Genomic DNA, 13125 nt, shown 5'->3' on the forward strand with positions numbered 1-13125 from the left:
GCATCACCACTGGAGCTGGATAGGTCCAATGGTAGCTAACTACTGGGGAGAAGTATGAGGGTGTTCAATACTCCCCTTCCCAAATTTAAAGACATCTGTACAAAAGGGGGTGAAAAAGGAGATGCAACGCCTCCCTAGAGCCCTAAGCCTTCCCCGGAGCACCCTGCTTTATTCCACAAAGCTGCTGCATGTTAGCTAGATCAATGCTAGCTCAAGAAACCATAGCAGCGTAGCTGCAGTAGAACAGGCAACTGCACGGGCCAGCCCTGCCCCCGGGCCCCTGTGTACATACTGGACCCCTCCCCGGGATACACCCCCCCCCCCTGCAGAGGTCTGTCATACTCACTGCCGGAGCAGCTGGCGCCCTTCTTTCCACACCAGTGGGTTGCTTTCCAGTGAAGACGTTTCCGCTGGGCCATTGGAAACTGAGAGGAAGGCAAAGAAAGGATGTTGCGAACACACCATGGAGACCCCATTCGGCACCAGCTTTTCAGTAAACCACCTACAGCTTCGGACCAGCCTCAAACCCAAGGCCTTGCCTGTCGGTGCTAGATTAACACCATGGAAATAATCTATCCCTGAGGGCAAGAGCCCCTGGCATCCCACACCCTCGCTATACATAGCCACAGGCAGCATGTCTGTGTCCGTTAGCAGGGGACTGGGCAGAACCCATAGGGCCTGAGGGCAGGAGAGGACTCGCATGGTACAATACCTGGCTCTGACGGATCCGCTCTCTTCTCCCCTTGGTTCGGCTCTGTTCCAAACTTCAGCTTGTGGTATTTTGACCTTGAGTGAATGTGGAAAATTTAAGTTTGACATGAAGCTAAAGCAACTGAAGCAATGTATGATTCCCATATTATAGAGGGGAAACCGAGGCGCAAAGAAGTGAAGCAATACAGGGGGTCATACAGGGAGTGTGATCTAACCACTCCTCAGAGTGCAGACCAGTACCCAAGAGTCCTGACTAATGTTCCCTCTATTTGTTTCCATCCGTGTGCAGAATAAATGTTATGTGCACCAAGGCATGTGCGAATGGGCACCACCAGTAGAATCACATGCTGCCGGCTGTGGGTGCTCTGCTAATCAGCTGGACAGCACCTGAACCTTTCCTGAGTGGCCACCCAAGCGCACAGCTTACAGGGAACACTGGCCCTGACCCCTTGTGCACTACTTCTCTAACCACCGGGCAACACTTCCCCTCAGATCTTGGACTTGAACTCAGGAGTCAATGTGCTTCTCATCTAAACACTGGTCCAGCTTTCCCATCTGGACCAGGGCCAGAATCACATCCTTACCACAGTTTGGCCTCTTTGTGATTCCCTAGGAGCCAGTGACCCCCTGTGGCAGGAGGGTGAGGGGTGAACTTGGACCCATCACCATTTGGAAACTCTTGCAGGTGGGCTCATGAAACAGCAGTAGCAGTGGGTTTCGAGGCATCACACCCAACGGTTGAGCCTTTCACACCCTAACTCTGAGGGCCTCACAGGCTACAAGATCCTCTCTGAAAGCCAAGGCCTCCCTGCACCTGTTCTGATGCTGCAGAAAATGAAGCTGGAGTCTGCCCAGCTGGGGGTGTTTCCAAGGACCCCCAAAAACGTGGGGAGTGACCAGCCCATGCCCCAAAGCCACAGCCCTCCAGGGCGTTCCTACCTTACCTCTCTTGCTTCAAGGCATACTCCAACATCTTTATCCTGCGCACAAGGTCTGTCTTGAGGTTCTCCTGGCCCTTCCTCTCTCCCTGCAGAAATGCCACTTGTGCCTGTAGGAAAAGAACCAAACCCAAGGTCACCCTGGTCCCATAAGGGTTTGGAGCACAGGTTGTGGCTCAAATCCATGCTGTCCTCACCCCCCGTCTGCCTTAATGTGCTTGGAGATCCCCATATGGGAAAGGCTAGAAATTAGTAAAGGATGGTTATTTTTTACTTATTCCAGCAGCACCCCAAAGCAGTGCCAGTTATACCAACCCCGCTGCCTACATACGCCACTAACGTACCCGTCAGCCCAGGGCAAAGGCGCTAACTTATCCGGCCACTTTCATCCAAGGATCTGACAGCAAATTGCCCCCATAACACAGGGATCCGGGAAAAGGCAGAGCTGTTATTCTCCATTGTACAGATATCTCAAACGGTGCAGTGACCTGCCCAGAATCCCACATAGAAAAGAAGGAGCAGAGTCTCAGATTGAAAACTGAGTTTGCATTCTCACTCCCCCCGGGCTGCTCTAACCACTAGCCCCCACTCGGGTCTGTTCTATACAAGGGTTTGACAGTGCTTATCACCATAGTATCAGTGTGCCTTCCAGCAGTGCACCATGACTTCACATCCATCGCGTGCTGTTCTCTCCTCCTCTCCGCAGACGGAGAAGTACCGTGCAGCAGACTATCTGGTTTTGATAGGGGGGGGTCTTTTTTCTTTTAATACACAGGTATTCGTTGGTGTGTGTACCGAAGGCAGGTCAAGGAAATGTGCCTTGCATTTGAAATGGCTGGCGGGGAGCTTTGTGACAGTCCATAGTTTCTGGGGGAGTTCAGTCTGCAGTCTCAGACCACTCCCAGAGACGACTCCCCCCACACCCGGACCAGCTTTGCTCTTATCATCGAGAGTCCTTCAGACCAGAGAAGCAGAGCTGTCCACCAAAGGCTTCTTCCCGGAGCTTTCGATGTTATAGAGCCACATGGCCTGGGCCTGGCAGTGTTTTGAAGACCTTGCACTGGACTGGATATTCTACGGGAAGCCAGCACAGAGAGCGGAAGATGTGCTCCAGCGGCCTGTTGTTGAGCAGACAAGCCAGGGCATTTCTGTACGAGTCAGTTTCCTAAATGCTCTGGGGAGACTATAATCCAGGAGCCCTGACTCCCAGCCCCCCCCCTCCTTGCTCTATCCCACCAGACCCTACTCCCCACCCAGAGGGGAGAGTAGAACTCAGACAGCCTGACTCAGCCCCCTCCTGCCACTCCACCCCACTCCCCTTTCAGAGTCCTGACTTCCAGCTCCTTTCCCACAAACCCATTCCTCTCCTCCCCCCTCACGGCTAAAACCTCAGCCATGTCCAATGAGCCCATTTTCCTGCAGGCACATCACTGAGTTCAGTGGCATTGTGGATCCAGGGCACTGCCAGGCATCAACACCAAGGGCCTCCTTCCACCTTCTTCTGCACAGCAGACCTGCCCACCGCGGGACATCTCGCTCCACTCCTCATGCTCCGCTGCTCGTTCTGGGCCGAGTGTGTATTTTCTCACCCTTCCACAGGCAATTTAACCCAATCACAGAACGCTTCTATCACTTAATGACCATCTGTTGGCTCAGGCCACAGGAATCTGCGCCATATGCCAAACTGCCTGCCAGATCCTAAGGCGAGATTCGCAGCTGGCTCCACCGTCCGCCAGATGACACCTCCCTAACCCCATCTCGCGCAAAACCAGCAGCCTGTTAACACAGATTTTCTGCTGATTAGCCCAATTTCCGTTCTGACACACTCCCCTCCGTTAAGCCCTGCCCCAGCAAACAGTGATGTAAAGCTCCTGTTACAGATTCGTCTCCAGTCAGTCAGCTCGCAGCACAAGTTCAGCTACGGGTGTCCAACGCTCCAGGGGGCAGAGTTGAACCCCAAAGGACCACTACTGTTATCTATGCAGGGGTCATGCCCACAACGCCCCTCCCCTGCCGGCCACACACCTGCTCCAATGAACCTGGCACGCTCTCCACCTAGCAACAATGGATCTAGCAACGTAGGCTAGTGACTGGGCCCTGTGAGCGGCCTCCTTCATCTCAGTGGGCCGCCAGGCTGTTGTCACCAAGCTGGTCTCCCAGCACTGGGTCGTTTTGCTAACTGCGCTAGTGCACCTAGAATTTGAGGGGGCGCCCGGCTCAGAGTCAGTGTTGTGTGCGATCAGCCTGCACTTCACTTCACGGGCCCTGGCTTTACGTGAGGGGCAGGTTAGTAATACCGGTGGGGGAAAACCAACACGGATGAAAACCAGCAGAATCTGGCAACCCTGCGCATGGGCAACAGTGAACCAAACATCTCACAGGCCACACACAGAACCCAGATGGGCTGCAGGCAGCCCTCGGTCACAGGCCGCCCACCGCTGACCTAGCACCAACTCAGCCTTCTTTGCCAGCCAGATCACCTTGCAAGGAGCAAGACTAGAATTCCCTTTGCAAACATAACCTACCCTAGAGCACTTACCACAGCCTCCTCAGAGCTTCTTAACCCGTGGGTCACAACCCCCAGGTGGGGGATGCTGGGAGGAAGAATCATAAGGTGCTGAACATTTTATTACAATCTAAAGCAAAGAATCTCTCACCACTCCACTTCCCACATCCTCTGACCCTTCAAGGTCATGTATTCTCTGTTGAGTTCTCAACACACACACACATAGAGAAATCAATTACTTAGCTAGGGATGTAAAATCTCGTTTAATTGGTTAACTGGTTAAACGTGATGTTTAAACATTTTACGGAGAAAGGGGGCATGGCCGGGCTGGAGCGGACCTCCCCACCGCAGCCCTTCTCCATGGTGGGCTTCCTAAGGGGCTGAAGCAGCTCTCCTGTCTGTGGTAGGCTGCGAGTTGCTCCAGACCCCACCAGTGAACTGATTACTGGTTAACCTTTCACATCCCTATTTACTACCAAAGCATTTGTTTGCGCTTACATTTCTAGTAAGGGCAAAGGGGTTGCAAACATTTCTGACTGCTAAAACCGGACCCCCAAATGGCAAAGGTGGATAAATTCTGGTCAAGTGGAACGAACGCAGAACTAGGAGCCAAGGAATCTGGAGTCCTTGTCCTGGGTCTGCCACTGAGTTGCAGTGACTTCTGCAAGGCCCTTCTTCAGGCAGTGCCTCAGTTTCCCGCTCTGTACAGCGCAGATAAGGATCCTGACCAACTTCAGTAGAGGTGAGTTGGAAAAGGGAGAAGGCTTGACTCACTAGCACTGATAAAACCCTCTGAAGCTAGAGAAAGTCTGTGCTAACCACCACTCAGAGATTTGGTTTGCGCGCACACACTCAGAAACCTATGTTAATACTTCCTAAGGAGCTTCCACTTCCCACAATGCCTCAGGAGCCTAGCAGACACAAAAATGTCTAGGCTTGCTTAAGTCTAGGGTGAGCTCTGGGGGAAGCAATCGCATCACAGAGTTTGCTGGGTCGACACACAGATTCTGGGCCCACCACACTCAATCCCACAAGTTAATGTACTCCCTTCCAAGGAGGCTGTGACTCACAGAGACTGCTTAAAATACTTCACAGATCATATGAAATTGAAAGATTCCTTGAAAGACTCCTTAGAGTCCAGTCAAACCGTCCACTTAAATAGTTTTTTAAAAGGCTGAAGCTCTGAAGAAACAGCTATGCAGTTCTTATGAAGATGACATCAAGGTATGCAAAATATCATACAGGTAACCAAGGCTACAGCGTACTTTGAGTGCCAGGAGCAGAATAAATAGTTCACCAGAGGCAGGTAGTCAGTACTTTACTTGTCAGATAACTCCATCTTAAAAACAGGCTAAAAAAAAGTTAAGACTGATACAGTATTTGAAGAGGGGGAAAAGGGAAGAACATTACAGTTTCAGCAATTCTGTAGAAACTCAAGTCTCAGACCAACCCATAACTGAAAGGGCTCTATGGAAATTCAGCAAGATCTCAAACAGCCTGAAAGCTGTTCACCCATTGCATGCCCCGGCTATGAAAGGTTTGAGTGGAGATAAGAGTACAAGCGTATCACAAGCGAGCTGCTCTGACAATACACACACCAGGATTTCCACCAGGAATGTGGGACATGAGACAGGCCTAAAGCAAGGGAACTTTATGGAAGGACTTTTAGTACACTGCCTTTGAATCAGATTAGCGTAAGCCATGCCCACCTCTTATACTGCCAAAGCCATGGACTGCACGCGCTGTAATATCCTTTCTTATGAACAGCAGGACCAATATAAATGTAAAGCACTAAAGGGTGTCTTTAGGGAGGCAATAGAAAGCGATGATAGGCCTGTGCTAAGTTAGCAAATGAGGTCTGCCGGAAAGCCAGAAGTTGCAACCTTCCTTGGGCAACAATCCAGAAACCCTATTATGCAAAGGTTTCTTTGCTCACGTGGCCACGTAGGCCATTTACACTGTACCATTGTTGAGCAGCCAATTCATGCACCGCTGCACTGGTGCATGAGAACGCAGGTGAAACTCACCTAGCAATAAATGTCCACCGCTAAATCTATCGACTTAAGGATGGGTAAGCGAAGCCGTTAAGATGGTCTGAGGAACTCTTGATGTGAAATGCCGCACTGTTTGCCTTGGGTAATAGTATCAGGATCCCGACTATCTGAGAACCACACAGTCTTTACCTGTGAGGTAGGGCGGCGCTATTAGGCCCCTTTTACGGATGTGGGACCGAAACCCAAAGAAGCTAAGTAACGTGCCCAGGTTCACACAAGAGGTTTGGAGTGGAGCAGGACTTGAAGCAAGGTCTCCAACAGCCCTGGCTATTGCACCCTTGCAGCTGATGTCACATTCCCTCTTCCATGCTCTCTCCTTGTCCCTTACAGTCTCAGTTTCCCAGGATGCTCCCGTGGTGCTTACAGACACAGAGGCAGAGCTGCGATTGTGCTTTTAAGCATTCCCTACCCACCATTATGAAATGTGGGTGGGCAAGAGGATTTGTGGTGGGATGCGGCTGGAGAGCAAGCCCAACTCCCTTGAAGAGCCATGCCCATGTGTTGCTGTTGGTTAGCAACAGTATCACTGGCTGGCTTCAGAACGCAATGCATTGCTTGCTTCCTAGCCCACACGGTAACTGTCTCTTTTCCAAACAGGAAAGGCTGAGGTCAGAGCTGGCTGGATGAATCCGAAAGCTAAGCAGCTGCAGGGAAGTTAGAATGTGAGCACAGCCAGCTAGTATCATCTCCCAAAAGATGATCTCAAACCATTCGCCCCAACACATGCCCTTGTTAAAAGCCTCCCAATCTCCTTTCCATCATTCTTCATTAACCACTCTCGTGGGTAAAGTCAACATCAGCTCCCTCAATAGCAAATCCCTCCTCATCCCTGATGCTTTCCCAGATATCCCTGGAGTTTCTGAGACCAAGCAATGCTCCCCTGGCCTGTTCTCAGCACACACAAGTAGAGAGGATGGGAAGTGGCCTGACTCTCAGTGCCTCAGTTTCTCAATCTGAGGCTACTGATACAGTCTCATGGGGAAGTTACAAGGCTTAACGAGTTAATGTTTATACAGGGCTTCAAGGAGGAAGAGCACTATAGAAGTATGTGAGGCAGTATACACCCCTCCCCCCCAAGTACTCAAGCACCTCCTCCTTGAGATTCTCACTGCTTGGGTTATGGAGCTGGCATCTGTCACAGTCAACACTGCATCCAAATTCTCTCCCCCATGCCACTTCCAGCTTCCTTTTCTTGCTCAGTTGCTCTGCTGTTGAGTCACGACTCTCTTCCCACCCACCAAGGCCTCATCCAATCTGCTACCCTTCCACCCGCACCCCAGACACACCTTGCTTTTATCAGCAATTCCCTTTCCTGTTCCACTCATAATCCCTCCTACACAGCTCTCCTCAGCCTCGCCCTCCAGACTCAAGTCACAGTGCTGCTCTTCTAGTAGCTTAATCTCATTTAACTCCCCAGCCCTCTTCGGTTTTACAATCCCTCGCCTGGTACCTAGAACTCAGTCCCATCCATTGCCTTTCAGGCCACTGCTTGCATCAAACCCTGCTGTGTGGTCTGGTTCAATTCCCCTTGCTACATAGACCAGCTATTATAAACCAGCCCATATACAAGCAGGTACCCTAAAAAGCAGAAGTTTATGCCTTACATCCATAGCAGCCATTTGGATCCTGAAATCTGAGACCTTCTGGAGATGCTTTACAGCCTGCAACATGCTTCCAGCCTGGCAGATGATAAACTACTACTCTTCACCTCTTCCACCCGTTCGCCATGTGAAAACAGGGCAACAAAGTGAAGTTGGCAAGATCGGGTCAATTTTATTCACCTCTCTCCTGTGCCCTACAAACCCATCAGTGTTTAAGAAGATAGTAACTCTCTCACCCAGGTGCTGATGGGTTGCACCATTCAAAGGTCCCTGGCTCACTGCCCCTCTCGAGGGGGGCTTGAGAAGGTGCCATTTGGGACAGGGCATTCCCTTGACATCTTCAGCACCTACTTCCATCCCAACCAATTCATCCTTCCATCCCTGTGGAGCTGAATTCACCCAAATTACTAACCTCAGATCCATTGGCTGTGGCTGCTCACGGAAGTTAATAAAATGCTTCACAGCCCTAATCCCTGGGCAATCCTAGCATGGTTGTTTGGGGAGATTTCTGGTTCCTCACATCCAAATGCCATCTCCAGAGCTACTGGGGAAGAACAGCCCTGCTAGTCTTCATACCCTAGCAGGGAGATCACCATCCCCTGCTCCTTAAAACGTATGCAGCTGGGAGAGTGATATTCCCTTGGCACCAAACACCAATAACCGGGAAGCTGCTCCTCTTGACCAGACCCAGTGAGGCTACCCAGGGAAGCGACCTCCCTGCAGCTCTCTACTAGGATATGATGGCAGTGTCCCACCTCAACCCCATATCCCCACCACCAGCTACTACCAGTCTGAGTATTTGCTGTCCGCACCCCCTTCTTCCTTAGTTGCCATGGGGTTGACAGATGCATATCCTTACCCCAGTTCTTCCCCTGTCCGTACTGGGAGACAATGACTACATTTCTCCCCTTGTCACCTCCATTCCCTCTTCAATCCCTCTTGGGAAGCATCAATTATTTCCTGGCCTGGCCCCAATAATCACCCCAACTCCACTGCTAGTTGCTATGGGGTTGAAAACTGTATTTCTTACCATCACCCCAATTCCTTCACTGGTCACTAAGGAGAGAATGACAGTCGTGTTTCTCCCCCATGTTCACCCCAATTCCTATTAAAGGGTAACAGATACAAAAGCCCAACACATTAATTCCTTCCCTCAGTGTTATGGGGAGGCAACTGTCACATACCCCTCTCCTCCCCCCAGTCCGCTTCATTCCTTCTTGGACAGCAACGCTCACCACCCTAATTACAACTGAGGGGTGCCAATTTTTTTGGGGGAAGGATCCCAATACCTCCCCCATTCCGTATCCCCCTCTAATCACTCACCTCCAACTTCTCCCTTCAGCTCCCAGTCTCTACCTAGGTCTACGCCCCCTCTCCCTGTCAGGGGATCAGCCCAATTCTGTGAGGGGGTCCTGAAATTTCCCAATCCCCCCATGGGGGGGATCCCAGTCCTGGGTGAGCCTCTGACACTCCCTTTTTCCTCTTATGGGAAGTCCAACAGTCCTGGGGATCCTGATACTCCCTCTCCATGGAGGTTCCCACCCATGTTCCTGGGGGGGAGGTGACCCTCCCCCCATAGGGCTTCCCCAGTCCTGGGGGCCCTAACACTCCAATTTCGGCCTCCACTGGAATGCCTTGACACTCCTCCTATGCCCCCGGGGAGTCCCCCAGTCCTGGGGATCCCCTGACACTCCCCTTTTCCCCCACGGGGCTCCCCCAGTCCTGGGGGGGCCCTGACACTCCCCCTCTTTCCCTACGGGGCTCCCCCAATCCTGGGGGGGCCCTGACACTCCCCCTCTCCCCCCACGGGGCTCCCCAGTCCTGGGGGGGGCCCTGACACTCCCCCTCCCCCCCTACGGGGCTCCCCCAATCCTGGGGGGGCCTGACACCCCCTTCCCCCCCACGGGGCTCCCCCAATCCTGGGGGGCTCCTCCCCCTTCCCCCCCAATCCTGGGGGGGCCCTGACACTCCCCCTTCCCCCCCACGGGGCTCCCCCAATCCTGGGGGGCCCTGACACTCCCCCTCCCCCCCCCACGGGGCTCCCCCAATCCTGGGGGGGTCCTGACACTCCCCCTCCCCCCCACGGGGCTCCCCCAATCCTGGGGGGGTCCTGACACTCCCCCTCCCCCCCACGGGGCTCCCCCAATCCTGGGGGGGTCCTGACACTCCCCCTCCCCCCCACGGGGCTCCCCCAATCCTGGGGGGGGCCCTGACACTCCCCCTCCCCCCCACGGGGCTCCCCCAATCCTGGGGGGGGTTCTCCCCCCCCGCGGGGTCCCGTCGGCCATTTCCCTCCAAGATGGCGGCAGCGGCGGAGGCAGCGGCGGCCCCGGTAACCCCCCGCGGCTCCCCGCGCCCGGCCCGGCCCCGGCACCTGCAGCTCGGCCCGCTCGGCCTCCCAGCGGCTCTTCTCGGCCTCGAAGCGGGCCCACTCGTGCTGGATGTAGTGCAGGATGCCGGGCAGGCTCAGCTCGCCGGGCCCGGAGCCCGCGGCCGGCCGGCCCGGGGCCTGCGGCGGGGGGGGCGGCGGCTCGGCCCCCGCCGGGCCCGGGGCCTGCTGGGCCCGCACCAGCACCCGCTCAGCCTCCATCATGGATCCCGGCGGCTGCCACATAGGGAGCCGCGCGGGGGGGCACTTCCTGCCAGATAGTGATCCGCCAGGAAATGGGGCCCGCGCCGCGGGACGGGGGCAGGGAGGGGTTCCCATGGCAACGCGCCCCCCCCTCTTCTCCGCGGCAGGCTCGCTCCCCCCTCCGAACGGAGGGGTTCCCCTGGCAACGGGCCTCTCCAGGTAGGCTGCTTCCCCCAGCAGGGGGTTCCCATGGCAACGCCCCTTCCAGGTAGGCTGCTTCCCCCCTCTGAGTGTGGGGTTCCCATGGCAACGCCCCTTCCAGGTAGGCTGCTACCCCCCTCTGAGTGTGGGGTTCCCATGGCAACGCCCCTTCCAGGTAGGCTGCTACCCCCCTCCGAGTGTGGGGTTCCCATGGCAACGGGCCTGCTCCGGTAGGCCTGCGACCCACCCCCACAGCAGGGAGTTCCCATGGCAACGTCCCCTCCCATTCCCCCCCCAGGAATATCCCCCCCCCCCAGCAGGAGGTTCCCATGACAGCGCCTCCCCCAGAGCAGGCCTGCTTCCCCCTTGGCAACCACATCCTCCAGGTAGGTCTGCTTGTCCCCCCCCCCCCCGGAAGTGGGGGGTGGTTTCCATGGCAACAGGTCCCTTCACCTGCCCCACAGCCAGAGCACGGAGAAGGGTTCCAGGGGCCCCCCAGAATAGGCTTGCTTCACTCGGCACCCTCCCTGCAAGGAGAGGGGTTCCCATGGTAACAGCGCCCCCCTCCAACCTCCCACCTTGCAGGCTGGGTTCATCCCACCCGGAGCAGGGAGAGGGCAGCTCCCATGACAGTTCCCCCCTCATAGCCTGGTTCAAATGCCCCCCCTCCCCCGACAGCCAGAGCAGCCAGGGACGGGTTCCCATGGTAACACCTCCCATGCCTCACACCCCACTCAAATTAAAGTGGGTACCCCAGTCAAGTTCCCTCTAGAATAGGGTCTCTTCTCTGCCCTGTCCCAAAAGCAGACAGCGAGCGGTTCCCATTTCAGCAGGGGGTCTTGATCAGGGCCCACTCCAGGGAGGCTTCTCCTACCCACCCACAGCAAACAAGTAGAGGTTCCCATAGCACAAGGCTCCTCACCACTGCAAGTACAGTCACCTCCACCCAGGACTGCATAGGCCACCCCAATGACAGGCCGCCTCCTTCCCGGATCACGCTCCTTCCCAAAATACTGTTCTCTCTGCCCCCCAGGGTAGATCCCTTCTCAGCACAGTGCTGGGACTTCAGTCTGGTTTGGAGGAAGGCAAATAAAATCTGCCTCCTCTCCCTAGCCATAATGCTGGAGTATTTCATCCATTGCCGTAGCTCCATACTGGCCCCTATTCAGAGCAGTTATTGTCCTTTCAACTATTCAGTGGTCACCATTTTCTTTCCCCATCTACATCTTTATCTGGAGCAACTGCTAGCCTTACCCCAAATCCTCCATTGCTTGGTAGTCAGCTTTATCAGTGTGCTTCTCTCCTTCCTTCCCCCCTCACTTCTATCCCAGTCACTTCAGGATCCTTGTTGATTGTCACAGAGTTGTCACACCTGGTCAGAGCGCGACCAGGAACAGGTAACAGGAGAGTTTGGAGAGGGAGTTCTCCAGGGAAAAGAGGAGTAAAAATGGGACCCTTGTGGTAAGTGGCTGTCTGGAGTGTGTGTTGTGTGGGGAGGAGTTATTTGCAGTGTGCTGAGCTTGTGTTTGTCTGGTTTGTTTGCTTTGTTTGTTTGAAGGAGCTTCTAAAAGGTTTGAAATCTAGAAGCCTCTGTTAATTGGCTGAGCCTCAGTCAGGGGGAGGGGCTACCAGAGCTATATAAGCCTGTGACTCAGCAACCTGGGAGAGCACGGAGAGTGCGACCAGGAACAGGTAACAGGAGAGTTTGGAGAGGGAGCTTAGAGGGAACTAGTGACTTGTGTCCTTCTTTAAAACCTAACTCTTAGAATAATCTATACTCCAGAAGTTTAAAAAGAATCCCAGTTTGTACTTAAACTTATTCATTACAAACATGGAGACAGAAGCCCAGCAGCAGAGTGGGGGCTATCCTGTTTATTGCATCGAGTGTAATATGTATGATTACCTGCCCTGTGGGCGGGTGGCGTATGTGTGCACCCGTTGCAAGGAGCTCCTGACCCTCAGACCGAGTTCGGGCTTTGGAGGACAGGGTGGCTGAACTGGAGGAGCTAAGGGAGGTAGAGAGCTTTGTTAATGAGACTTTCTGGGACACTGTAGTACTGTCCCACCTCCAGTCTGAGAGCCCCAGTGTTCTTAAGGAGGATGAAAGTCTCAAGGGAACAGAGCATTTAATGGGAGCAGAGGGAAACCATCCCGTAGTTGGGACCCTCCTCCCAGAGGATGTTGCGGTATCCTCTCGCACTGAGGATGCCTCTGAGGGGGAGGGAATGCCAGTTAGGAAGAGGCAGGTGTTAGTAGTGGGTGATTCGATCGTTAGAAACATAGATAGTTGGGTTTGTGATGACCGGGAGAACCATATGGTCACTTGCCTGCCTGGTGCGAAGGTTGCGGATCTCTCGAGGCATCTAGATAGACTTATGTGTAGTGCTGGGGAGGAGCCTGTGGTCGTGGTACATATAGGTACCAATGACGTAGGGAAGGGTAGGAGAGATGTCCTGGAGGCCAAATTTAGGCTGCTAGGAAAGAGACTGAAATCCAGGACCTCTATGGTGGCGTTCTCGGAAATGCTTCCAGTCCCACGCGC

At 54.2% G+C, this 13125-nt stretch overlaps 2 protein-coding genes across 12 annotated transcripts in view; one reads left to right on the forward strand and one right to left on the reverse strand.

The window, feature by feature from the left end:
• Nucleotides 1-10446, reverse strand: part of STRN4 (striatin 4) — a 27610-nt gene extending 17164 nt beyond the window's left edge. For all 3 annotated transcript variants that reach the window (XM_075915009.2, XM_075915008.2, XM_075915007.2), the window contains exons 1-4: nucleotides 10185-10446; nucleotides 1656-1759; nucleotides 713-786; nucleotides 347-425 (exon numbers count right to left, since the gene is read on the reverse strand). In XM_075915009.2, coding sequence (XP_075771124.2) covers nucleotides 347-425; nucleotides 713-786; nucleotides 1656-1759; nucleotides 10185-10424 — 497 coding nt within the window. In that variant the 5' untranslated portion in view covers nucleotides 10425-10446. The remainder of the gene's footprint in view (nucleotides 1-346; nucleotides 426-712; nucleotides 787-1655; nucleotides 1760-10184) is intronic.
• FKRP (fukutin related protein) overlaps nucleotides 10092-13125 on the forward strand; it is a 20631-nt gene continuing 17597 nt past the window's right edge. For 3 of the 9 annotated variants that reach the window (XM_075915014.2, XM_075915011.2, XM_075915021.2), the window contains exons 1-2: nucleotides 10443-10601; nucleotides 11915-12044. The gene's annotated coding sequence lies outside the window, so the exon portion shown is untranslated. The other 6 variants (XM_075915013.2, XM_075915017.2, XM_075915015.2 and 3 more) reach the window with 6 other exon arrangements.

Source organism: Pelodiscus sinensis, chromosome 18 (assembly GCF_052426305.1).
Source record: "Pelodiscus sinensis isolate ZL-2025 chromosome 18, ASM5242630v1, whole genome shotgun sequence".
Taxonomy (NCBI): Eukaryota; Metazoa; Chordata; order Testudines; family Trionychidae; genus Pelodiscus; species Pelodiscus sinensis.